At 38.9% G+C, this 27,228-nt stretch overlaps 1 protein-coding gene across 1 annotated transcript in view; it reads left to right on the top strand.

Moving 5' to 3' along the window:
• LOC117400323 (contactin-associated protein-like 2) overlaps window positions 1-27,228 on the top strand; it is a 508,692-nt gene that overhangs the window by 309,575 nt on the left and 171,889 nt on the right. The window contains exons 10-13 of the mRNA XM_034000113.3: window positions 3,657-3,828; window positions 13,349-13,455; window positions 22,223-22,342; window positions 25,239-25,439. Of these exons, the coding sequence (XP_033856004.3) occupies window positions 3,657-3,828; window positions 13,349-13,455; window positions 22,223-22,342; window positions 25,239-25,439 (600 nt within the window). The remainder of the gene's footprint in view (window positions 1-3,656; window positions 3,829-13,348; window positions 13,456-22,222; window positions 22,343-25,238; window positions 25,440-27,228) is intronic.

The raw sequence follows: 27,228 nt of genomic DNA, 5'->3' as shown, positions 1-27,228 counted from the left end.
GAAAAACAAAAAAATCTTTGTTTGACCCTTGGCGATAAATTGTTTTCTCTTTAAATTGTTTCAGAACACTGTACAAATTAATGGTCCTGCACATGTCTTTAAAAAGACATTTGCCTCAATGTGTTGTACACAGTAAGTATTTAGAGTGCTGTGAAAGTCAAAGCGTGTTCTGTGATGCTTAGTTTTGGATAAAGACAAGGAAATGAATGCTGGATTTACACTACTGCTCCAAAAGAAACATTGCTCTGTGTGGAACCCAGCTTTAACTCTTAATAAAACTGGTACGATATAACATGCTGTATCTATATGAAGATTTTGTGTTGAATTGCTGCCATAGCACATCATTTATCTCCAATATCTATTCTGAATTGTAAAACTGTACATGGTACAATAACTCATTTATAACTCATTTTTACTGCTGTGGTTTTCTATGGGGAAAAAAATGGTTAATATTCTCTTGCCTCGCTGATTAAAAGGTCACATTGATATGAGGACACTGGGCTTTTTTGTGCTGCCTCTAGTACCTGCCAATCACTGCTTCCGTCTTGTATATGTCATTACAGCATCTCCTAGCTTATCATACCCTGTCCGTCTCCACAGATCCTATCGTTTAGTTTGTAATTAAAATAGCAGGAAATACAAAGTAAAACCTTGACAGAACACTCATTACCACTCATTACTTGTTCTTCGTCAGATTTGGATCTTTGCTTTGTTAGACATCTCTCTCTATTGTCTTGGCAATAGCCGTGTCTACTTGATACACTAAATCTATGAGAAGCTCAGAGCGATATGAAAGGAACTGTGTGACCTTCAGTTCAGAATATCAGCTCAGTAAAAGCTGGAAATGTCAGACAAAGAAAAAAAACAGAATTTATCTATATGCACTGATATGTAAAACAGAAATGAACTTCAGAATTTCATTCTGCTTTATTCCAGGTCTTATTATATGGCATAATAGTGTTTTTCAATAGTCGTTTTAAAAAACAGCAACAAAAGGTCAAGACAACTCTGATTCAAGCAGAGGACTTCAATAACATATCTTATACAATGAGTTCTTTTTAAAGCATACAGTCTATTCACATTAATCCACTGGGGGAGGTATATTTATATTCATTTGATTTCTGCAGCTCTGCAAAGTGACCATGTAAATAACTGCAGCATTTATTGTATAGTTATAAACCCCTTCCCAGTTTTAACCAAAATGTATTTCCCCTGAGTTGATCCTGTTAAAGGAACATATATTTTTTCAATTTTATGGTAAAAATATACCATATACAATTCATGTATGTGTTAACGTGGTTGGAGGGAGAGAGCCTGATAATGAAAGTACATTTTCAACAGTAATGCTTCAATTTTCACATGCATTTCCAATGTTTTTTTGAATATGGTCTCTGTTCTTTACAGTGCTTGCCTATGCTTAAACATGTTGTACTACACCATTGTACAAGTTTTAAGGGGCATGATTAAAACTAAAGACATTTCTGTCTGTAGTTTATTCGACAAATGCTAAAACAAGTCTCTTGTGCAAAGTCTTTTCAACAAACATTAAGAAAATTAGTGTCCAGCAAGACTTTGTGTTAGAAGTATAAAAGAAATAGAAGAACTGTAGTTCCATCAACAAAATTTCAAAACTATGAGTGATCGGCAAAGCTCTAAGTTCCTCTGAGTTTAAGTTTTCAACATCCAAGCCGTGGACGAGGTAAACAGACAGCCCTTGTTTCATTCCCTGCTGTGTTGGCACTGAACTCTGATGGTGGGGGAATAAAAAAATACGTGAAAGACTGCTGTGTTGTAAGTGTAAGTAGTTCATCTTGGGTTGTCTGTCGGGACTGTACCATGAAATAACATTTGCTTACTAAGGTGGGTGTACATTAGTTTGTATTACATGCTGGACTGAGCCTGCAGTCTCTTCGGGGACGTCACATATACAGATCCAGAGTTGCACGTTTCTTTATTTATTTTTTGAGCAGGGGTAGAAACAAAAAATACCTTTACATTTCTTTATTGAGAGCGGCGTTTATTCGAGGGCGGCGTCTATTAAGAAGCTGATATCTGAGTGAAGTGTTAATTCAAAGTAATATGGTATTAATGTTTTAAGTGCATGATACACATTTAAATACTATATAGTACACATAAATGTAGACTTGTGTAACCTTTTTCAGTACAGGAAACATCGAAATAATAATAATAATAATAATAATAATAATAATAATAATAATAATAATAATAATAATAATGGTCATCGTGGTTTTCTTTTGAAACCTCTCCAATCACATGAAAATAATGTGTTACTTCCCTCATCTTGGTTTGACAATTTTTCAAACTGTCTGGAAACGAGTAGCCATCGCACTGATAATTCAGTGAAATTGGCGGGGTATGGGATTTGTAGTTTTTAATCTGTGATTAATAGTGGGCAGTGGACACCAATAAACTACATTCCCAGAGTACATTACGATTGTGTTATGATCATTTAGATCTGTGTGTTTTTTTTTTTTTAATGTTTTATACTGTCAGCTAAAAAAAATCATATTTATTATTTATAGTCAACCTTTCTGTTGTTCATTCTTACATAACTTTGAACACAAAAAATGTTAAATGTAGTTTATCAACGTAATGATCAGCAAATGCTGATGGAAGTTAAAACGTTTGCTAATTATTATGTTTCTACTAGATCTATAATAATGTTGTTACGCAATACATAATAATAATAAAAACACAACGACAACAACAACAACTAAAAACATGATATTACTCAACACAGTTGTCATAGCATCAGAGACCATATGACCAATTTTTCAAAGACTCACTCCTGTAATAAATATATCTAAAAGTTGGGAAGCGAGCAATGAGCTACCAAAAATACTTTACTATAATGACCTTCTACTCTCTGTGTATGGAGCTAGAAATTCCATCACTTTCATATACTGCCCCTTGGTTGCCCTGTTACGCTTCTTTCTCTGACATGTGTCTCCAGGTTAGGCCATTGTTTCTTTACTTTCTCAACTACAATTGAAATAAAAAGTTTATGCTTGTAATAATCTATACTACACACAATCCATGTGTTTATGTATGCTATCAGTTCATAAGTTCATGTTTTATAATACATATCATTCATGCCCAAGTCCATGGCAATGTCTTTCCATATGCTTTCTTTTTTTTCAAAGTCTTTGTAATCTTTGTTGGATTTATCATAAAGTAATTTTTGTTTGGCGACACACACAATTAGTTTTTCCATTTTGTTCAGGGAACTACAAAAATCCATGTGTCTTCCCAGTCGTTTTTCATTGGTCAATGTATTTTTTAACACACGCCAATCTGATCAAATTGAACTTGTTTCGATTCCAAAATTGACGCATCACTGTCGTACAAGAATTACGTTTTTTTCTTCTTTGACGCACGTTAAAATCGGATGCATGATCGGATCGAGTATGCAATGACCTTTACAACTGTATTGTCATATTTTCTACGTTTTCTTTAAATTCTCAATTTAATAAATCGAAACCTGGATAGTAAAGAGAGACCTGGGTACCTGTGCCGACCTCTAATATATATATATATATATATATATATATATATAGAGAGAGAGAGAGAGAGAGAGAGAGAGAGAGAGAGAGAAAGAAATTTAAAATAATTCTAAACCTTTGTTTTTCATTCAGGTTACTTTCCACAAATGAATAACTCCAGTCGATCTCCGGTGCAGCGCTCTTTTCAAGGCTGCATGCAGCTCATTCATGTGGATGATCAGATGGCCGACCTGCACGCTGTGGAGCAAGGCAAGCTGGGAAGCTTCGAGAACGTCAGTATCGACATGTGTGCCATCATAGACAGGTAAATGAGCACGCAGTCGCTACCTGCCCTGGCTGGTTGCACTGGTTAACATACTGTGAACAAACATGCCTGGCTGAGCTAACTAGTGCGAAAACACCCGAGCCGCGCTGGGTGGGCTCAGCTTGGTTCCAGCTTGGCTCGGCTCAGCTCGGGTGTGCAAGTGTGAAAAGGCTATAAGTAGCATGTGATTCCAGACTTGGTGGCAATAGTACAGTCATTTTCCTAAGTATTTCTAGCCTAGGGGTCTGCTCAGTGGAGCAAGACATCTCTTCACTGGAAAGTCCTGGTGTGCAGGCGTTCCTCCTGCAGGTACTGTAAAAGTGATGGCAATGATAACTCTGTACAAATGTGTTGCAAACCCCAAGCTGTTGCTTCCTTTAATCTCTTTACCTGGTGCAGAAAGACCAGCCACGCTCTTTACCTGGTCCAGAAAGACCAGCCATGCTCTTTACCTGGTGCAGAAAGACCAGTCATGCTGTTTACCTGGTGTAGAAAGACCAGTCATGCTGTTTACCTGGTGCAGAAAGACCAGCCACGCTCTTTACCTGGTCCAGAAAGACCAGCCATGCTCTTTACCTGGTCCAGAAAGACCAGTCATGCTGTTTACCTGGTGCAGAAAGACCAGTCATGCTGTTTACCTGGTGCAGAAAGACCAGCCACGCTCTTTACCTGGTCCAGAAAGACCAGTCATGCTGTTTACCTGGTGCAGAAAGACCAGTCATGCTGTTTACCTGGTGCAGAAAGACCAGTCATGCTGTTTACCTGGTGCAGAAAGACCAGTCATGCTGTTTACCTGGTGTAGAAAGACCAGTCATGCTCTTTACCTGGTGCAGAAAGACCAGTCATGCTCTTTACCTGGTGCAGACGGGACATTGTAAAACTGTACTACATTGTTTCGATGAGAGTTAGGGTGATTTAAATATTAAGCTCAGTATTCAAATTCTCTCAGCTGGCCCGTTGCTGAAAAGCCTGGTCTGTCTTCCTACACCTATGCTGCTTTGTATGTAATAGTTGAATGATAACATAAGCAAAACTGTACGAAAATTATGGGGATTTGTGTTAATGGAGCACCAGTTTGTTGACCTTGATTATTTAACTGCATTTATCAGAACAGGTGTTGAGGAAATTATACAGTCTGTGCATAATTAAATTAAATGCACACAGCACAGTGTCAAAAATCTAATCTGAGACCAAACTGTGCAGAATAGCTGTTTCCACCTGGGGTATGAAAGGGTGGCAGTTTAAACCTTTGAAGTCTAAAGCTGTTTTTTGGATGAAATTGCCCAAAATTGAAAGAAGTCTCAGGTATTTTAGTTCAGGTAATGAATATATCTTTTTCATCTTTCAGACACTTCAATTAAAGATGCATTGACTAAAGTTATAAAATGCCTCCAAATGGTCCAGGAACTTTATTTTATGTATTTATTTTATTTATTGCATTTATATAGCGCTTTTTATACAACAGTATCGCAAAGCACTGTACAGTACATAGCAGAAAAAAACAACAAACCACAATACATTTGTATAGCATGTCACACATACAACTGCCACAATCAGACTATTTAAATAACAAAGTTAAATAACAGTACAAAAGCAGCAATTTAAAAGTTACATTAAAACCCACTAAGATAAGAAAGCCATTTTATAAAAGTTTAGTCTTGAAAACTGTAACGGTCCCAGCTTCCCTGACAAACGAAGGCAGAGCATTCCATAATTTATTAGCTCTACAAGAAAAAGCCCTACCTCCCATGCAGGCCCACATCCTGTGATTTCAGAGGGCGGTTTGGAAGATACGGGGTCAGTAACTCCTGCAAATAACTAGGTGCTAATCCATTCAGGGCCTTGTAAGTTAACAGCAAAATATTTAAATCAATTCTATACTGCACAGGGAGCCAGTGTAAAGAGACCAAAACAGGGGTAATATGTTCACTTTTCCTGGTTTTAGTAAGAATTCTAGCGACGGTATTCTGAACAAGTTGCAAGCAGGATCCACACGTTTTGTGACACCAGAAAAAAGTGCATTACAATAATCAATTCTAGATGAAACAAAGGTCTCTCAGCATCAGATACAGAAATAATTGGTCTGATTAAATTATTTTGCCATGTTATCAATTGAAAAAAGACATGATGGCTGACATTCCTGACTTAAATGATAAAGTAATTGAAAAATTTGACATCGCAGAGCAAACTTTTTGTATTGCTTCCAACAAGAAACAGATCCACTGGACAGTGGTTCTGCCACTGAGTTTGGCCCCCCCGGACACCCCTCCCCAGACACCCCCCCCCCCCCCCCAAAACTATAGGGCTTTTAATGGCTTTTGATAGAAAATATATAAATAGACAATTCAAGTTATGCCACCCACACTGTTTTTTTTCTTCTGTTATATAATATAATGTGTTCATGTACTAATTGCTTAGGCATGGAAGAGAAAGCTCTTTAGTGAGTGTGTGCAGTAATTACTCACTTCAGTTCACCAGACACTAGGCTTTTTTCAGTCCATGAGGAACAATTAGTGTGCCAGTCATCTTTGTTTTTGCAAGGATGCAACAACCAGGTAGAACATTTTTACTTATTACTTTAAGCTACTTATAAGCTCCCATCTTCCTCTCTGGCTCTTGATGAATTGGGAACTAATTGGGAATATTACATTATAAACCTGATGAAACATTGGACACTGGCTAAGCGAATCACGATTATCTATCCTCCAGTAAAGGTCTGTTAGTTTAAACAAAAAGCCTCATCCGTGTGTTTTAAACAAGAAATATAAGTTTGCTTTAATGTAATATATGGTGTATTGAAAGTTAGCTATGAGGGGCTATGCAGCTCTGTGCAATACTAGTACAATGTCAGTCTCCCAGACCTATTTTAAATGCAGTGCTCCTCTTCACCAGCACCCTGAAACAATAACAGCAAAAATCACCACTTTGACTGGCTATATACCAGTCATTTTAACATTTTCAACAACATGTTTTGAGTTTCCTGATTTAAAGAAAAGAAATCCACTATGAAAGAAATGCGGTTTATAATAGAATTGATGACCTCTGTGTCGTTCCTGAACTAGTAGATTATGACCTGCAAGTTGTTGCGAGCCAACTACCCTTGCAGGCCATTATCTGTAAGTTAAAGACCTCCACAATTATTATTATTATTATTATTATTATTATTATTATTATTATTATTATTATTATTATTATTATTTGTTTATTTAGCAGATGCTTAGATATGATATACGCTGTGTAAGCTGGAAGTAATATTTCGATGCACCTCAAGGAGATCAGAGGAAACATGCAGATTACGTTCCGGTTTGGCCTTTGGCTCAGGCTCTGGGAATAGCCACTGGGTTGGATATTATTGATGAAATAAAACATGGATGCTAGTGTAGGTTAATTTAACATCCGAATAAAATGAATCAGAACGACCAAAATTAAAGGATATCAAGGTTGGATTTCTGAGAGCTCTTAAGGAATCCTGGGAAAAGCGCCGGACGGCCCCCTGAGATGTGAACAGACCATTTTTATATGTTCTGCAGTGACCACCGTTGATTGATATTGTAGCTGGATAAAGCGTGGATAAAAAGCAAACAAAATGTATTACTTGCTTAATTTATTTGCTCAGTCACTATCTAAAAGCAACCTTGCACATTTCATAATAATTCACCAACTAAGTAAATCCACATACTGTAACATAGCAATATGTTATTAGTGGTAGAAATCAAGTTAATTAAACCACCAATGAAGCAATGGCCCCACTATGAATAAAATCAATAAAGAAATGTATGCAGTGTAAAAATCCATAAAAATGTTACCACGGTATATATGCCAAGTATTTTTGCAATTTTCCCATGTTTTTTTCCCATGGTTATACTGTGCATTTACCATACTTTGCCCTTGTTTTCCATCTTTATTTATGTTTTACCATCCCTCACTATTCTTTACAATGCTTACCTTTGCTTTACCATGCATTATTACCCTTTGCTATGCTTTTACTATGGGACACCTGAAAAGAAATAAGGTACAGTAAGTGTAGGCAGCCTTTTGTCAATCATGATATGGTAAGCAACAGTTTAAAGCTGTTGTAATCATCAAACCAATTCCATTAATCTGACCTGCTGTGTAGGGTTTCATTGCTGCAGTTTTAAAAAAAAAAATCATGTTATAGTAAATATGATGTCTAGTTTTACACAGGGTTAAAGAAGGTTTGCAGTTTTCTTTGCCTTTATACTCTGAGGAAATGTGTTTCACTTCCCAGTTGCTGCCTGAATATTTTCTCACACGATCTGCCCAACAGATGGAAAAGTTGCCCCCTAGAAAAATAATACTGTGTACTAATGAAACCAAGCTGATACAAATGCAATATTAATGTATCTTAAGTTTTAAAATAATTTATGAGTGTTAATGATTTAATTACAACACTCTTACCTTTCTCTTCAGTTTCCCTATATGACCATTCAGTTTTTCAACACAGATAAAAAAAAAGTTTAAAGATGAAAGAAAATGTAATTTTTTGGCTAGCATTTTACTGTAGAATTTGTTTGTCACTTCAGCACTTGTCTCTCATTTGAAATAATCATAGTCTGTGGCACTATCCCTAAAGTAAAGCACAGTAAGGACTTTGACAGGATTAAACTCCTTTTAAATTGCCCTGTCAATCTGCATGACAGTCCAGATGCCCATGGCAAGAGCCCATCTGCTGCAGTGATGCTGATAGTTGAGGGCTGTCAATGGTTTCTGAATTGTTGGTTTGAATGCATGTACAGAACTGTACACTTTTTACTTCCATGTAGAGACCGCCAACCTTCCCCTGAACTTCTCAAGACTAATCAACAAACAGATGTTACGTCTCAAACAGATGCCGGGCCTTATAAAATTCTCTGTGTGGTTTATATTTTAATGATAAAAAAAACAACTATTGTGTGTATTTATTCATTTACCTGTGTAGGCACTATACATTTTAGGGTGTTATATATCATTGAGTTTTGTTTTATCATATTACATATTTTACTAATCTTCAGTATATACCAGGGCAACTTTAAAGCCTCACCATTATTCCAGAAACATTTAAAAATACACACCTTCAGCTGTCATGAATCATTCGTATTTTATGATTATTTTTTATTTCTTAGCAGGCGTCCTTATCCAGGGCGACTTACAATTGTTACAAGATATCACATTATTTTTACATACAATTACATTATTTTTTTACACATTATTTTTTTACACATTATTTTTTACATACAATTACCTATGTATACAGTTTGGTTTTTACTGGAGCAATCTAGGTAAAGTGCCTTGCTCAAGGGTACAGCAGCAGTGTCCCCCACCTTGGATTGAACTCACGACCCTCTAGTCAAGAGTTCAGAGCCCTAACCACTACTCCACATTGCTGGTTAAAGTGGTTTCTGGGAAACTACAGATAGTCTAACAAGGTGGCAGCTGGGCATGAACCAGCATCCCCGCACATCGCAAGCGAACATCTCAGCCATAATGCAAAAGAGCCAGGCTCATCTGCATTTGTGGTTTTAGAACTTGTAACCCCATCTCATCTCATCTCATCTTACCAATGGGACAGAATCCGTAACAGCAGTGCATCACACAACACTGCCTGTTACACTTATCCCCCTTTTAACCTCAGCGATCAGCGGCATCCCGTCTACTATAAGAGATCCAAGTCATGGCACCAGTATAACCAGTGGAGGCTGGGCGCAAGCTGGCGACTCCACACACATCGCAAGCAAGCATCTTAACCACAATGCAACAGAGACAGGCATGTCTGCATTCGTGGTTTTAGGGCTTTTAACCTCGTCTCATCTCTCCGACTGGGGCCGAGAACCTGTAATGGCAGTGCATCACACAACACTGCCTGTTACACACAGTTTAACTCAACATACAGTAGCGGGATCCCAGGAGCTACATGTGGTCAGCTGGTCATATTATGAATACCAGTCAGTGCTGTGTTAGTGGGCTACATTTGAAAATGTTTCAGTGTCATATGAGTTTCTGAAAATTTGCATCACGTTCCTGTTGGTGCATTGCTTGCCTGTGACATTTACTATCCAGATTGTGTGTACCATTTGTAAATGTTGTAATAGCTTTTGGGAGAGGTATGCGTGCTACTATGAGAGTAAAATACGTTTTTCAGCTCTCCTCTGATGTGTGTGATTGGTCCCTGCCATGTATAGACAGTGTGACTGTTCATCACTTTGATTTGCACTTTATTAGAAACCCAGAACACAGTGCTAAAAGGTCAAGGCATCAAAGCCTATAACATCTTTCTTTTCTGCCATGGCTGTTTTCACCCTCTTCACTTTGTCTTCTTCTTAAACCCAAACAGCCATTTTGCCAGAGCTTGTATAGACCAAGTTTGTGGCTACAGCATCAATGCCTTTGAGTATTATAGTTTAGATGCAGAGACGCGGGAACGAATTTCAAACCAGGGGTGCTGAAAATGAAGAGGGGAGGGGGGGGGGCACCTTCGGACAATATTTAAATATATACAAAATCGTGATTTTGTATATATATATATATATATATATATATATATATTACAACCTTTTTTCCCCCCATTTCACCGATATGACTGTCACTGGTTTCATTGAGTTGATAATCCTAAATTGGGGCTGTGCCATAAAAGGTTACATAATTAATTGTGAACCCCATACAGTATACAGTATATAAGAGTGAACATATGTATCTAACTCTTTTTTCTTTGTTTTTTATTTGTGGTTCTGGAAATGCCATATATATATATATATATATATATATATATATATATATATATATATATATATATATATATATATCTCTACCGGTCAAAAGTTTTAGAACACCTCAATTTTTCCAGTTTTTATATAAATTTACGCAGTTTAATGTCTCAATGTACTCTGAAATTAAATCTACATCAAATCAATATTTGGTGTGACCACCCTTTGCCTTCAAAACAGCATCAATTCTTTTAGGTACACTTGCACACAGTTTTTGAAGGAACTAAGCAGGTAGGTTGGCCCAAACATCTTGGAGAACTAACCACAGTTCTTCTGTGGATTTAGGCAGCCTCAGTTGCTTCTCTCTCTTCATGTAATCCCAGACAGACTCAATGATGTTGAGATCAAGGCTCTGTGGGGGCCATACCATCACTTCCAGGACTCCTTGTTCTTCTGTACGCTGAAGATAGTTCTTAATGACTTTCGCTGTATGTTTGGGGTCGTTGTCATGCTGCAGAATAAATCTGGGGCCAATCAGATGCCTCCCTGATGGTATTGCATGATGGATAAGTATCTGCCTGTACTTCTCAGCATTGAAGAGACCATTAATTCTGACCAAATCCCCAACTCCATTTGCAGAAATGCAGCCCCAAACTTGCAAGGAACCTCCACCATGCTTCACTGTTGCCTGCAGACACTCATTCGTGTACCGCTCTCCAGCCCTTCGGCGAACAAACTGCCTTCTGCTACAGCCAAATATTTCAAATTTTGACTCATCGGTCCAGAGCACCTGCTGCCATTTTTCTGCACCCCAGTTCCTGTGTTTTCATCTATAGTTGAGTCGCTTTGCCTTGTTTCCACGTCAGAGGTATGGCTTTTTGGCTGCAAGTCTTCCATGAAGGCCACTTCTGACCAGAATTCTCCGGACAGTAGATTGGTGTACCAGGGTCCCACAGTTTTCTGCCAATTCTGAGCTGATGGCACTGCTGGACATCTTCCGATTGCGAAGGGAAGTAAGCATGATGTGTCTTTCATCTGCTGCAGTAAGTTTCCTTGGCCGACCACTGCGTCTACGGTCCTTAACGTTGCCCGTTTCTTTGTGCTTCTTCAAAAGAGCTTGGACAGCACATCTGGAAACCCCTGTCTGCCTTGAAATTTCTGCCTGGGAGAGACCTTGCTGATGCAGTATAAATACCTTGTGTCTTGTTGCTGTGCTCAGTCTTGCCATGGTGTATGACTTTTGACAGTAAACTATCTTCAGCAACCTCACCTTGTTAGCTGAGTTTGGCTGTTCCTCACCCAGTTTTATTCCTCCTACACAGCTGTTTCTGTTTCAGTTAATTATTGTGTTTCAACCTACTTATTGAATTGATGATCATTAGCACCTGTTTGGTATAATTGTTTAATCATACACCTGACTATATGCCTACAAAATCCCTGACTTTGTGCAAGTGTACCTAGAAGAATTGATGCTGTTTTGAAGGCAAAGGGTGGTCACACCAAATATGGATTTGATTTAGATTTTTCTTCTGTTCACTCACTTTGCATTTAGTTAATTGATAAATATAATCTATTAACATGTCTATTTTTGAAAGCATTCTTACTTTACAGCATTTTTTCACACCTGCCTAAAACTTTTGCACAGTACTGTATATATTCATAATCTGTAAATCTACATTTGTGCATTAACTGAATATTTTACTGGGAAATTGGAATAATAATTGAAAAATAACAAAAAAAAACTATTGGGGGCTATGCCCCTCAGCAAGCATCAATGGAGGAAAAAAACTGACAAATGTTTACTCTATTATATTTATTATAGTTATATATATATAATATTCAATTAAAATATTTGGTTAAGTGATTAAAGCTAATTTGTGAGATTAATCGATTAATCTTTATTTGATTAACTGCCCTACTAAAAGTAAAGATGAAGACAATAAATCAGATAAATAATGAGAACATTTAATGTTTCCTTCCCAATTTTAGCAGAGCTAAACCCATAGCAGAGTCCCCACTGGATTATGTGCCAAATAAACCAGAAACATTTGTTTAAGGATATATTATCTTGAATGATTTCTTACCTATTCAAATAAAAACCTGATCGTAACTGGTTCTCAGATACTCACTGAGCTGTGATTCAATTCCCAGCTATTATATGTATTTCTGACTGAACATAATTACATATGGCTGAGTAATTTAATGGGTATTCCAGTTCCTCCACAAATAAGAGGAATTTGATTCAGGTTTTATTAGGAGCCGCTTGTTCCACTACGGATGATATATTTTAGTGGTTTGCTGGAAAAGCCTGGCAAAGCAGCATTCTCTTAGCTAAATTAGTTCTCCTTTGAGAAAAGGATAAGGAATGTTGTTATTTGTTTTTTGCCTTTGTCATGAATGAATGATTTCAAGAAAGTAAACTTGCAAAATAATTGCTTCCAAGAAGCACGACTGGTTCTCCAAAACAGGTAATTGCGTGGTTGATTTGTCTTGTGATGAGAAAACCAGTCCAAAATCTAACATTCAAAATATGCAACGTCTTTAAGTCTACACAGTATTTTCCTTCCATGTAACATTTACCTTCCCTGTTTCCAAGCACCTTAAAACAATTGGAGCGTGATTTTTTTGTGTTCTGCATGGGGTTCAATGTGCATAAATCTCTTTGTACTGTGAAATGTATTAATCTATCTCATATACGGTTTCCACTGAGCAATCTGGTATTATAAATACTAGTATATAGAGAGGTATAAAACCCAAAGGTATCTTCCTCAAAACCACCCCTCTCTGACGCTTTTCTTCTTTCTTCTCTCTCTGCCCAGGTGTATGCCCAATCACTGTGAGCATGGCGGCAAGTGTACACAGACCTGGGACAGCTTCAGGTGCAGCTGTGAGGGGACAGGCTACACTGGGGCCACCTGCCATAATTGTGAGTATAGGGACTGCTGTTAGATTCTTACACTGTTGCGATGTATGATATATGAGTTGTACTTCAAAAGGGTGCACTTTACACACAGAGCTTCACTATCTGTAGGCAGCCTACTGTTTTAGATGCATCATGCCTTGGTAGTGTGGATATAAACAGCTTACAAGAATAATAAAGCCAACCAAACGTAAGAAGATTTTGTTGAATGCTGTTCTTTTTTTGACATTATGTTCACTGACTTGACTGAAGCCCATTTTCCCTCCCACAACATGGTAAGGTTGAGAATCAATAACTGTAAGGACCTCTGTGTGATATTCAGTTACAGCTTAATTTGAACTATATCAGTCTTAAATTTGCAGTTTAAGAAGAAACATGTGATACTGCAAACATTTTCATAAAATAGGACGTCTGGTACTACACCAGGTAAAAGAAAGTTATCAATTTGCTTCACTTGCCTTCCAGGACATCTTTTACACTGGAATGTCAGTCATTTGGGGAAGTAGCTGATTGGTTACTAACTTGAAAGAAGGCTTAAAGGCATAACACTGTGTAACAATTTTTTTTTTTTTTTGGTTCCTGGGTAGTAAGTGTTATTTCCTAATTGCTTATGCCTCAAAAGTATAGAAAATGGCTATTATTCCCCACAAACTTTGCTTTTGTGACCAGGACAGTGATATTTTGAAATTTACCTATTTTCCAGAACATTCCAGATAGATTCAGTGCTGAGTAAACTTGGAGTAACTTCTAGAACTTTCTAGAACTTTCCAGTAATATAAATAGTTGCTCCATAATGGTAACAAGTACCTGTCTCTTCCCCTGGCTCACTCGGTGCACCTCAAAGAGGATTACAACAGCATCAAGACCTTGCTGGACGCCTTGAAGTATGATGAGTACGGCTGGGAGGTCATAGGAGACTTCAAAATGGTGGCATTCCTGATGGGTCTCTGTGGCAATGTGCCCCGCCCCTGTGTGCAATTGTGTGTTATGTGTTGTATGTTGCGTGTGTAAATGTTGGTGTATAGATTGGTACACGGGGATATAAACGGGTCTGTGTTTCACGTATATTTAAAGTGTAGATTTGTATTTAGGCACGAGGAGAGCACAAATCACTTCACGTGCTGGTTAAATATAATATGTGAACACAGGGTTTCACGTAATGAATTCACGTGCTGGGATTCAAGTGAGTAATTAATTAGTAATTGAATCCCAGCACAACAGTATATATAGATGCACGTTTCTGTCACTCGGGGTTAGGTGTTCGGTGAGTGGAGAACGGGATTGGAGACGGAGGTGAAATAATAATAATAATAGTAAAAGTAAAAGTAGTAGTTAACGTGTTTTCACTCACCGTGTTTGTTTGTCTCCGTGCACCGTTTGTCTGTGTAGTCCGTTTTGTTTGTCTATTTATTTTGGCGTGTAGTGCCGTGTCCAGTGTTTTTGTCTGTTCCAACCTTTTATTTTCTGTTCTGTTTATTAAATGCTGAACGCGATCACGCGTTCAGCCTCACCAAAACCCCATCTCTCTGTCGTTTGTGTTCCTGTTTCTGGTCTGACGCCACCCACTCCGGCCGTCTTTGTGACAGTCTCCAAGGCGGTTTTACCAAGTTTCCCTGCTATCTTTGCCTTTGGGACAGCAGGGACACCAAGGCGCACTACCACAGGCGGGACTGGCCACAGCGGACCGAGTTCTCTGTGGGGAGGAACAACGTCAAGTGGGAGCCACTGGTGGACCCCCGGAAGGTGCTGATGCCACCACTGCACATCAAATTGGGCCTTATGAAACAATTTGTCAGAGCTCTAGATAAGGAGTCGGCAGCCTTCAAGTACCTTCAAGACTTCTTCCCTAAGCTGTCTGAGGCAAAGGTCAAAGCCGGTGTCTTCGTCGGACCACAGATAAAGAAGATCCTGGAGTGCAATGAATTCCCCAAGAAGCTCACTAGTAAGGAGAAAGCGGCTTGGAACAGCTTTGTCGCAGTGGTTCGGGGCTTCCTGGGCAATCACAAGGCCGAAAACTATGTGGAACTGGTTGAGACTCTGGTGAAGAACTACGGCACAATGGGCTGTAGGATGTCCCTCAAAGTCCATATCCTTGATGCTCATCTTGATAAATTCAAGGAGAACATGGGAGCGTACTCGGAGGAGCAAGGCGAGCGCTTCCACCAGGATATACTGGACTTTGAACACCGCTACCAAAGACAGTATAACGAGAACATGATGGGAGACTACATTTGGGGGCTGATTTGTGAAAGTGATTTACAGTGTAATCGTATATCTCGAAAAACTACTCACTTCTAAATCTTTTGTAGTCATTTTTGTGTTACTTTAGTATAAATACATGTTAATTTGGATTCATATGTTGTTTTTTCTGACTTTATGTGAACAAAAAGACACAAATTCGCCCGTTTTCTCATTGGAAATAGGAGAATTTCAAAATATCACTGTCCTGGTCACAAAAGCAAAGTTTGTGGGGAATAATAGCCATTTTCTATACTTTTGAGGCATAAGCAATTAGGAAATAACACTTACTACCCAGGAACAAAAATTGTGTTACATAGTGTAATTAAATCTCTCCTTGGTCCGGGTAGCAGGAGAGGATCCATCACGCTTGAGAGCGGGGTCCTTGAAGATAGCGGGCTGGTTAAGGAGCTAGAGAGATGGTCAGTGGATGAATAGCATCAGCCGGAGGCACAACTGCAGCAGCTTTGCAACTTTTTATTTGCGCATACAGGGCGTCAGGTTCCTGTTAGAATAATACATTATATATATATTACAGCTATATCAGTACTTAATTCCTTCAAACATTGGAAAAGGTTCCCACTTCCACAGCTCATCTCTTACACCTCTAAGGTTTGAAGTGCTCTCTCCTTCTTGTGCTCACTGCCAGACTGCATGCAGTCATTCAGAAGAGTGGAGCTAAAATACATAAATACGCTTTTACCACGTTTCCATGAATCACATAGCCCGGGTACCTGCTCGAGTGGCCCCCCCACACCTCCGTTTCCATGAATCACATAGCCCGGGTACCTGCTCGAGTGGCCCCCCCACACCTCCGTTTCCATGAATCACATAGCCCGGGCACCTGCTCGAGTGGCCCCCCCACACCTCCGTTTCCATGAATCACATAGCCCGGGCACCTGCTCGAGTGGCCCCCCCACACCTCCGTTTCCATGAATCACATAGCCCGGGCACCTGCTCGAGTGGCCCCCCCCACACCTCCGTTTCCATGAATCACATAGCCCGGGTACCTGCTCGAGTGGCCCCCCCACACCTCCGTTTCCATGAATCACATAGCCCGGGTACCTGCTCGAGTGGCCCCCCCACACCTCCGTTTCCATGTTTTTAAATCACTCGAGTCGGCTTCCAACTCCGAATTCTCTGGTCCGATTTCACTTCTTGGGCTGGCCTGAATTCTAAAGTCTGAATTCGGGCTGGGAGGAAATTACATCATTACATGTCAATCAACAATGCTGTAGGGGCGGGAGCATACCATATAACGGGTCATTTTGGCCAGTATTAAATTCAGCGGATTTACTACCTTGGGGGATTTTGACAATTTTTGAATTGACGTTTTTCACTTAACATGGTCACAAAGAAAAATGCAATGCAGTTTTGCATTTATACTTTTAATTTTAAAAAGATTCAAATAAAGTTTACTTAATGAAATTGGTCTGCTAAAACAATATATCTTACAGTAACTCGTTATATTAGCATCTACAATGTCACTGCAGCAACTTGGAGAACAACAAAAAGGCAATTAGACTAGCAAGCACTGGTACAATCAGCTCCGTTTTATATAGTGCAGAACGAATTTATTTTAACGTTTTGTTTTGTTTATGGATTTTGCGATACCTGCATGGTGGGTGTCTTTAGTAATATCTACAACATATCGAAAATACAATCAACCATTTTGGTACAGCCTTTCTAACAAGTCTGACATAAACAATCTGACAACATTTTAACACACTTAGAATAGAGGAATCAAAGATATCACTGGAACATCAAGTCAGTACCCAGTAATGCTTTATATCAGCAATAGGTTTTATAATGAGAATAGGATGTATTTGTCACACACTGAAATGCAGTTTAATCAAGCTAAATGAAACTAAAGGAAACATGTTTTTTCTTTGTTTGTTTTTTAACAACGCACTGAACAGTCTTTTTCATTGTATTCAAATAATTAAAATCTTAGAAGGAGTTGACTCAGTTAACCCAAACCATTACCATTAAGTAACAACAAAAGAAAAATGTCTTTGAAAAAATCAGAACACACGCTGTGTTTATGTAATATGATACACTGAATTTAGACTTTTGATGTTAACAACATTAGTGTAAGTTGTCATAACACTGTAGTTAAAGAGAAAGGTAGATGCCAGTTAAAAATGCTCCAAAAATTACAAAGTAGCCTGGCCTCAAATGAGGACAATGGCACTCAATGGGTTAAGAGCAGTAATGAAACCAAGACCAGAGGACACAGTTGGAAATTAAGTGGAGATAGACTTAGGACAGGGGGAAGCAGACACTTCTTCACACAGATAATGGTATGGAATGGGCTACCTAGTCATGTTCTTGAGGCAGAAACACTTGGATCCTTTAAGACCGAACTTGAAAAGGTTCTGAGATCAGTCAGCTACTTGGAACTGGACAAACTTAGATGGGCTGAATGGCCTCTTCTCATTTGTAAATGTTCTTAGACGACAAGGTTACGTTTCAACTCTGCCAGTCCCAGTAGGAAAATAACGGCCACAGAGAGCGATAGGGTAAATCTCATTTACTTATAAGCATGACTTAAAACACGGGAAATCCACTCCCATTTTCACATGGAAACCCGCATGTGGCAGTGTGCCCCGCCCATGTGTGTGTAATGTGTTATGTGTTGCGTGTGGTGTGTTAATGTTGGTGTATAGGTATTGGTGCACAGGATATAAATGGGTCTGTGTAACACGAGTGATTTAAAATATACAGTTGTATTTAGGCACAGGGATTGCATAATCACTTCACGTGCAGATAAAGTATGTGAGCACGGGATTGCACAAATTAGTTCACATGCTGGGATTCAATTGAATAATTAATTGGTAATTGAATCCCAGCACAACAGTATATATATAGATGCACGTTTTACTCACGCGGGGTTGTGTGTTCGATGAGTGGAGAACGGGTGTGGAGAGAAGGAGAAATTAAAAGTAAGAAATAATAAGCAATTGCTACATCGTGCTGGAGGACCAGCACAGTACTTGTTTGTTTAGTGTTCATCCACTGTTCTATTTATTTTGGCCTCAAGTGCCGTGTGCTGTTTTTGTTTAAATCTTTTATTTGTTTCATTCAATTAAACACACTGAGCGCCGCAGCGTCTCAGTTTCACCTGCTAATACTGTCTGTCTGTGTTCTTTTCTTGCCTGACGTCACAGCCAGCCTGTTCACACCGCATTTCACATGAAAACGTCCACTGCTCCCAATCCAGACAGCCTTGGGAGCATATGTGGAAGGTGTCTGGCACAGATCTCTTTACTCCTACGTCTTCACTGGTTTTCAGCCATGGAGATCTGCAATAGCTGGATTGGACAGTTTAATTATATACTCTTTTATTATTTTTATTTATTTATTTTTTTTAATTAATAAGTCATGTGATAAATTACTTGAAATATTAATTACTACTAACGATATGCCACCCCACCAATGGACATTTGAAAAAAAAATTGGGGCAAGAGCAGTAAAACACATTATTAAACAACTAGTACGAGGCATTTACAAAATTTTACTACATGAGCTTAACACTGCTTTAAACAATATCACTCAAACAAGATGTCACCTGACAACCATAGATTTCCAGGTGAGATTCTCTCCTGTACCTGTTCTCTGTGCATGGAAACCACAAACAGCTCGAGAACGCTACGCATAGTTAATTTGCATATCAACCTCCTCCTTTCCCCTTCATTTGTATGACGTCAGGTTAAAAAGACGGTCTTCCCGACTAAAATAAACTGAGCCAATGGAAACCCAAAATGTATAGGGTCATTTTTCATTTGGCTCAAGCACAATGTCTTGAGTAAAATTAGAACACACATGGAAACTCCCCCATTGTCACATGATTTAAATGAAATGAGGACGACAGTTAAGCAAGTACAAGTTCAAAGCCATAAAGCCAAAGTCGCACTGCAGGGAGATGCTTGTATATCTTAGTATTTAGTTAAACATATTTGCATTTAATGAAACCAATGGATTATTAAAAAATGATGAAACTACTAAAATATATAATTTGGTGTATTTTGTCAAATACCTAAATTCTTATAACTAATTTAAGTGGCGGGCGTCAGCCGCCCGCTTCTTTACACTCTGCATACTCACCGTGCAGCCGCTTCAGAGCTACAGCGTCGGAGGACAACGCAGCTCTGGGCAGCTTACAGGCAAGCCCGCAGGCGCCCGGCCAGACTACAGGGGTCACTGGTGCGCGGTGAGCAGAGGACACCCTGGCCGACCTAACCCTCCCTCCCCCCGGACGACGCTCGGCCAATTGAGCGGTGCCCCCTGGGAGCTCCCGTCCACGGTCGGCTGTGGAATAGCCTGGACTCGAACCGGCGATGTCCAGGCTATAGTGCGCATCCTGCACTCTAGCGAGTGCTTTTACTGGATGCGCCACTCAGGAGCTCCCCACGGTTTTCATATTTTTGTGACCGGAACAATGTTTTATGCTATAAATCAAGTACAAAAACATATTATTGATAATTAAATAAATCAAAACAATATTGTCTCTCATCCACTTACATTTACTGTGTACTGTAGGCTTCACATTTGAAGGATGCAAATAATCTTAGCAAACATTTATTTTCTAATTAAAAATCACACCTTTACTTACTAGGTTAAAGAATACAACTACCTGAAAGTATTACATTTAGTACTTTCAGGTAGTCTGTTACACTTGCCTTTCCTAGGTTCATTTCACCTCAGCAAAGCATGCCACTTGCTGCTGAAAGCTATGTCAGTCATCAAGAGAAGCTCTGGAAATGCATTACAGACTACATTTAAAAGAAAACAGTAAAGAAATGAAAAAATAAATAAAAGTACACGTACATGCTGAATACAGTAATTACGTGCCCTTTCTCTTGAAAAACATATCCAGCATAGATTACTTCATATTTTTCTTGCTTTTCTCAATGCACGCTGTTTCAATCTTGTTGCCATGGTTGCAGTTTGTGTGAAGATGGCAACGGTTGCATACGTCACACATGATTCGCACTACAATAGGTTATCTATGAATCAGCCTTATCTTCGAATTAGCCTACCAAGGTCTTTGTTTTCACTGAGAGAATAACACATTCACACTGGAGAAAGTTCAGTGTCAGTCACTACCGAGATCATTTTTATCCAGGTAGATTTTGTAAAAGTGATTGTTCAAATACGGCTAATTTCCATTGAAAAAAACGGTTCTTGCTGCTTGGATCGTTAAAAAAGGGGGTTCGTTATAAGAAGGGTTTGCCATAGTGAAGTTAGACTGTATGTATATTTTAAATATGCTGTTGCATGTGAGACCTGCATACTGTAACATAGTGAAGTGCACAAAGGCAGGACTTTTTGAATTTTTCCATCTGCAAAAAAGTTGTCTTTCGTGCGTTTGGGAACATTAACGTTTTATTTCCTTTCACAAAATGATACAAACTCCTTTTTATTGCCCTGAGTGAAGTTTGTAGTGGTTGGTATGAAGTCCAGTTGTGGCTCTATAAGCCTGACAAGGACTCTCTATAATAACTCTCTTGTAAAGGGTAACTCAGTTTTGTGGTGTAACACTTGAACTTCATTTCAATCCATTGAAAATTCTCTGAAGACAGCCCTAAAATGTGTAGACAGACATTTCAATCACTTTTTTTTAAATTGCTTGTCACTGTGGTGGCCTAGCAGCAAAACCCAGGGTTTTGAGCTTGGCAGTCATATGATTACACCACCACATATAGCAGAAGAAATGCTTTACAGTCCATTTATATTTGGCTGCAATTGAACCTGAATCCCTTGAGAAAACAAGAACAGCAGCTCAGGGACTCAGAAACAGTTTTTGTTGTTAGAGGCGCTTACCTCCCCTCTGCAGGTGCTGTGGGACTGAGAGGCTTCATGTGTTCTCCCAATGCAATTGTTTTTTTCCCTAGCCATAGGACTTATTAGACAGGCATACAACCTGCCCCAGGGTACATGATTGATGTTTAGTCTCTCCGACAAGAAAACCCCTATAGCATAAAAATATTGGAATCAGTAGGGATTCATATATTAATATATGAATAAACTAACCAAACCTAAACTAAAATAAACTAAAATAAACTAACCAAACTCTATCCTTCATTAGTTGTCCTTCTTTCAGTGTGTAATCTTCCCATCTATACTGTTCAGGTAGTGTGTTCAGTTTTACAGGAGTTGTATTAAAATAAAGAACAAGAAGGTAAGAAGTTCTTTCAATGCGGTCATTCCTCTTTTACTTAGTTTTTTTTTTTACATCCATCCAGATCAGGTTTCTTTCTGAATACTCAGTCACATTAGATCATATATTTCAGAATAATATGTAATAGGCAAACAGGCAACAATAACAATAGTTCAAAACCTCATTGAAGTTACTGCCCCCTGGTGGCGTATCAGAGTATTTCACCCAATTCACCAGCACATTATCCATGTGTGCCCTTTCATATATATAGGATGGATGCAGGATATAAAATTCACTGTACTTCATTTACAGTTCAGCAGCCCTCAGAAAAAATTGTTTTCTCTGACTATTCATTTGTGCGTCTTATTCCAGCTATCTACGAACAGTCCTGTGAAGCATACAAACACCTTGGAAAGACGTCAGATGCTTATTGGATAGACCCAGATGGAAGTGGACCACTTGGACCATTTAAAGTGCACTGCAATATGACAGGTAAAAATAGACAACTGTTAATTGTTGTCTCATTGGCCATGAAGGGAAGGGATTGTTCAAAAGTTCAGGTTTTCTCACAACAATTGTGTGGAGGGTCAGTCAAACAGTGCAGACAGGCTTTGAGGAAGTATAATGCATATTCTTAGTATTGGTAGTATGAATGCTGCTTGTGACAAGATGCATGTTCCTCGATATTTGTATTGCAGTTAGCACATAGATGATCAGGTTTCTCCAGTGAGGAGATAATAGAGACAGATAGTCCATTCTGCTGCCAGAAGATACAATTTAGGGGTCCCCTCAGGCAGTCAACCTGCTTGCTTAGTCATGACTAAGCATCCATTAATGCACATTCACCAGTCAGCTCATTTACAGTAATGAACTTTTCTGCATAACTAAATCCCTTAACACATAATTTCTGAATTTTAAGTACAGCTTTTGATCTTTTCTTACAGCTGGGGAGGAACAGTAGGCAGCTACACACTAAGCACCATGTACTGAAACACCACACTGTTTTTAAACCAACTCCATTCTATTTCTCTCTCTCTCTCTCTCTCTCTCTCTCTCTCTCTCTCTCTCTCTCTCTCTCTCTCTCTCTCTATATATATATATATATATATATACAGTGCCGAGAAAAAGTTTGTGAACCCCTTAGGATTTTCACATATTTCACATATTTCAAACCTGAAATGTTATTAGATCTTAATCTGAGTCCTAATAATAGATAAAGATAACCTGATTAAACAAATGACACAAAAACATGATACTTTTTCAACATGTATTTATCCACAAATGATTTACCATTCAATATCCATGTGTGAAAAAGTATGTGAACCTTTAGATTCAGTAAATGGTGGCACCTCCTTGAGCAGCAATGACATCAACTAAGCATTTCCTGTAACTGTTGGTCAGTCTCTCACATCGGTTTTGAGGAATTTTGGCCCATTCCTCCTTACAGAACTGCTTCAACTCGTGACGTTTGAGGGCTTCCTTGCATGGACAGCTCGCTTCAGATCCTGCCACAATATTTCAATGGGGTTTAGGTCTGGACTTTGACTAGGCCATTCTAAAATGCGGAATTTCTTCTTCTGCAGCCAATCTTTTGTAGATCTGCTTGTATGTTGACGATCATTGTCTTGCTGTATGACCCACTTTCGGTTCAGTTTCAGCTCGCGGACAGATGGCCTGACATTCTCCTCTAGAATCTTCTGATACAATGCAGAATTCATGGTTGTGTCAATGATGGCAAGCCGTCCAGGTCCTGAGGCAGCAAGGCAGGCCCAAACTATCACACTCCCACAACCATGCTTGACGGTTGGGATGAGGTTCTTCTGTTCGAACGCAGTGTTTGGTTTTCGCCAAACATAACGTTTCTCATTGAGGCCAAAAAGTTCTACCTTTGATTTGTCTGTCCAGAGAACATTGTTCCAGAAGTCTTGTGGATCATCTATGTGCTCTTTGGCGAACTTCAGACGGGCAGCAATGTTCTTTTTAGAGAGCAGTGATTTCCTCCTGGCTATCCTTCTATGAACACCATTCTTGTTTAGTCTTTTTCTGATAGTTGAGTCATGAACACTCACATTAGCCAAGGCGAGAGTGGCCTGCAGATCCTTGGATGTTACTCTGGGGTTCTTTGTGACTTCTTTGATGATTTTCCGGTTTGTTCTTGGAGAGATTTTGGTAGGACGACCACACCTGGGTAGAGTGACTGTGGTCTTGAACTTTCTCCATCTATCTGACAGTGGATTGGCTGAGCCCCAAATCCTTAGAAGTTTTGTAACCATTTCTAGACTCATGAGCATCAATAACTGTTTTTCTGAGGTCCTCAGAGATTTCTTTTGATCATGGCGTGACGTGTTTCCACACACCTGTATGGTGAAGACCAAACTCACAAAGTTTCTGATCTTTATATAGGATGGGGCCTGCCAAACTCACCCCTGAAGATCTACCTAATTATTTAAACACATGATTCTAATTATCCCCTTAATTGAGCTGATAAAACCAGGGGTTCACTTACTTTTTCACATACCCTGAATCTTAATTACTCATTATTTGTCTAATTCATACATCATGTTGTTTCAAATGACATGGAATTGGTTAATATAAACCCTACTGGGTATTTAAGAAAAGACTGGTTTTGATTCAAGAAGTCTATAATGGTAAAACTATGGAATTTCCATAATTATCATTGGGGTTCACAAACTGGATAGATAGATAGATAGATAGATAGATAGATAGATAGATAGATACATACATACATACATACATACATACATACATACACACACACACACACACACACACACACACACACACACACACACACACACACACACACACACACACACACACACACACACACACACACATACATACATACAGACAGACAGAAGAGGTGGGCTATAGTGGAAAATAATTGACCCAAGGGAAGATTATTGTTACCGACAGGGCTATAATGCCCAAAGCCGCAGGAGGTAACAATAGTCTTCCCGAGGGGCATTTCATTTTCCACGATGGCTGAGTCTGCAGTACATATTTAATATATGAATCAGTCAAGAAAATAAGTGAGGCAAGATTCGTTTTAACTGCAGGAACATAGCAACTCCCATAGTTTACAGCTACATAGTAAACTAGTCCAAAAATGCAACAATTGGTCATGATTTTCGTAACTAGTCTAGATTACGCATAGCATGGGTATGGTAATATGTTAATCATTTTAATACAATTATATTGTTTCAAAACAGTAATTAAGGAATTATACAAAAAGTCTACCCAGGCTGTAAAACTGTTTGCGACACTGGGCAATGCATATTTCAGTAGGGTTATGTAAATCTCTCACCTTTCTGCACTGGGCAAGATATGTGCCATGGCGTCAGACCAATCTGACTGTCTTTCTCAGAGGACAAGGTTTGGACGACGGTGATCCATGATCTGCAGCCTCAGACATCAGTAAGCAGCTCCAGCCAAGAGAAACGGACTGTCCTGCAGCTCAACTACAGCGCCTCCATGGAACAGGTGTCGGCCATCACCACAAGCGCAGAGCACTGTGAGCAGTATGTCTCCTATTCCTGCAGGATGTCAAGGCTGCTCAACACCCCAGGTAAGGTAGCAGGTGGTCTTCCTTTCATTTCTCACACTGCTGATGGCTTTCTAATACCTTAAAAGAACTTGTAAAAAAAACTGCTTGTGTAAGTAAAACAAGAGGAACTAATTAAAAGGCCCACTGCACTGTTTGTTAGCATTTCTACTGAATAAAATTCAAAGCATGTTACACTGAGGGAGTGGGGTGTTTAACAAGCAGAGAAATAGATTAACAACAGTGGAAGTTCTTCATGATAAAACCAAGCCGGATTAAGAGAACATGTATTTGTGCTGATGGCTTCAATTAACTATCAGGATTTATATATTTTATCTAAGCCTTTGTATCTGTTCTTGCTTTTGAGTGCTTATCTGTGCTACATCTGCTTGACCAATGGGGGAGTTCTAATTCTGGTTTCAAATAGTGTGCTTGGTAAGTGTAGGATTAATAAATTTGAAGTTTTTGAAAGCTGGATTTATTAATGATTTATTTTTTTTATTTTTTTTATGCTGATGACAATCCCAAAAATCTGGGTCGGTAAGAAAGAATTAAGAACTATTTTGAGTCCTCAAATTGTAATTGAGAAAACATGGGTAAATAAATAAATCAGATGCAAACTATTGAAACTATTCAAAGGAACAATCAAACCAGAATTCTTTCTTTTGGTCATTAATATATGCCATGTCATGATTAGTTCTGTCTGGAAAATTGCATAGGTGCAAAGCTTCAAAGACAGTGTGTACCTCAAAGGAGTGGTGTCTTTCTCCTTAAGGCTATTGAGTTTCTGTGCTGCAAAAGAAAACAAAGACTGTGTTATAATAAATCAGTTACCAATTAGCACGGCAGTTCAAGACCCTCGCTGCACATGACGTGACAAAGGTACCGGAGCGCTTAAAGGATGCAACAGGGACTCGGATCACTATCAATGGCTGTTGGTTGTGTGTCCCATCTCAATGGGAGTTTGGGGGGTGGAGTATTCAGTCCTACCACAGCTGTACAGGGTACTAATTAGTTGTCTGCCGCCGTATAATATGCTGTTTCCTCACTGTCAAGCTCCATGGAACATTGCATTCAGAATGTAGTTGCAGATGTAAAAAACAGAATTCACATAGCATTAGCCTGCCCCCACTGTATGGATCCAGAAATATCCTATATATTAGAGTACATATCATTGGTAGTGTCAGAACGTGACATGTGCACTTTACATTGTGTTGTGAGCTTGTGGATGCATTGACATAATGTAGCATCTTGAGGTTTGAGAACTTTGAAAAGTGTGTCCTGTCCTTTTTAATCAAAAGCACAACCTCTACTTGAAATAGGATCTAATTTTAAAGTCAGTCATATCTAATAATTGGTATTTTGCATTCAGAGTTTTCTCTGCTTCCCCTCTACATTTGCTTTTATTTCTCAGTTATCTAATCTAATATCTAACCAGTTATTCCAATGAAACATTACCATACCTTGTTGTGTTTTCATGACTTTGGTTGCTTAGGTCTCTTATAAATTGAAAAACTCAATTGGTTTGGGTAGAAGAGCCCTGCATGGAGGCAAGGTGTGCCTTCACAGGGTAATTATACATGAGGAAAAATCGTTATGTAATCCTTATTTCCTACAACCCTCTCAATATTTGCTCATAAGGGTAGATATAGGGCTATAAAGATCCTTGCAAACCCAATATATGATTGTGGGAGTGCTAGTCTTATTTCGCCTGACAGGATGGTGTGAACAAGATGTTTATAATAAAGGCTTCCACATAATAATAATACGAATAAACCTATCCCATCATTTATAAATACGTCATATTTGACGT

The sequence above is a fragment of the Acipenser ruthenus genome, chromosome 4 (assembly GCF_902713425.1).
Source record: "Acipenser ruthenus chromosome 4, fAciRut3.2 maternal haplotype, whole genome shotgun sequence".
Taxonomy (NCBI): Eukaryota; Metazoa; Chordata; class Actinopteri; order Acipenseriformes; family Acipenseridae; genus Acipenser; species Acipenser ruthenus.
Note: the sequence above shows the minus strand (reverse complement) of the source record. Positions and strands in the feature narration are given on the sequence as shown.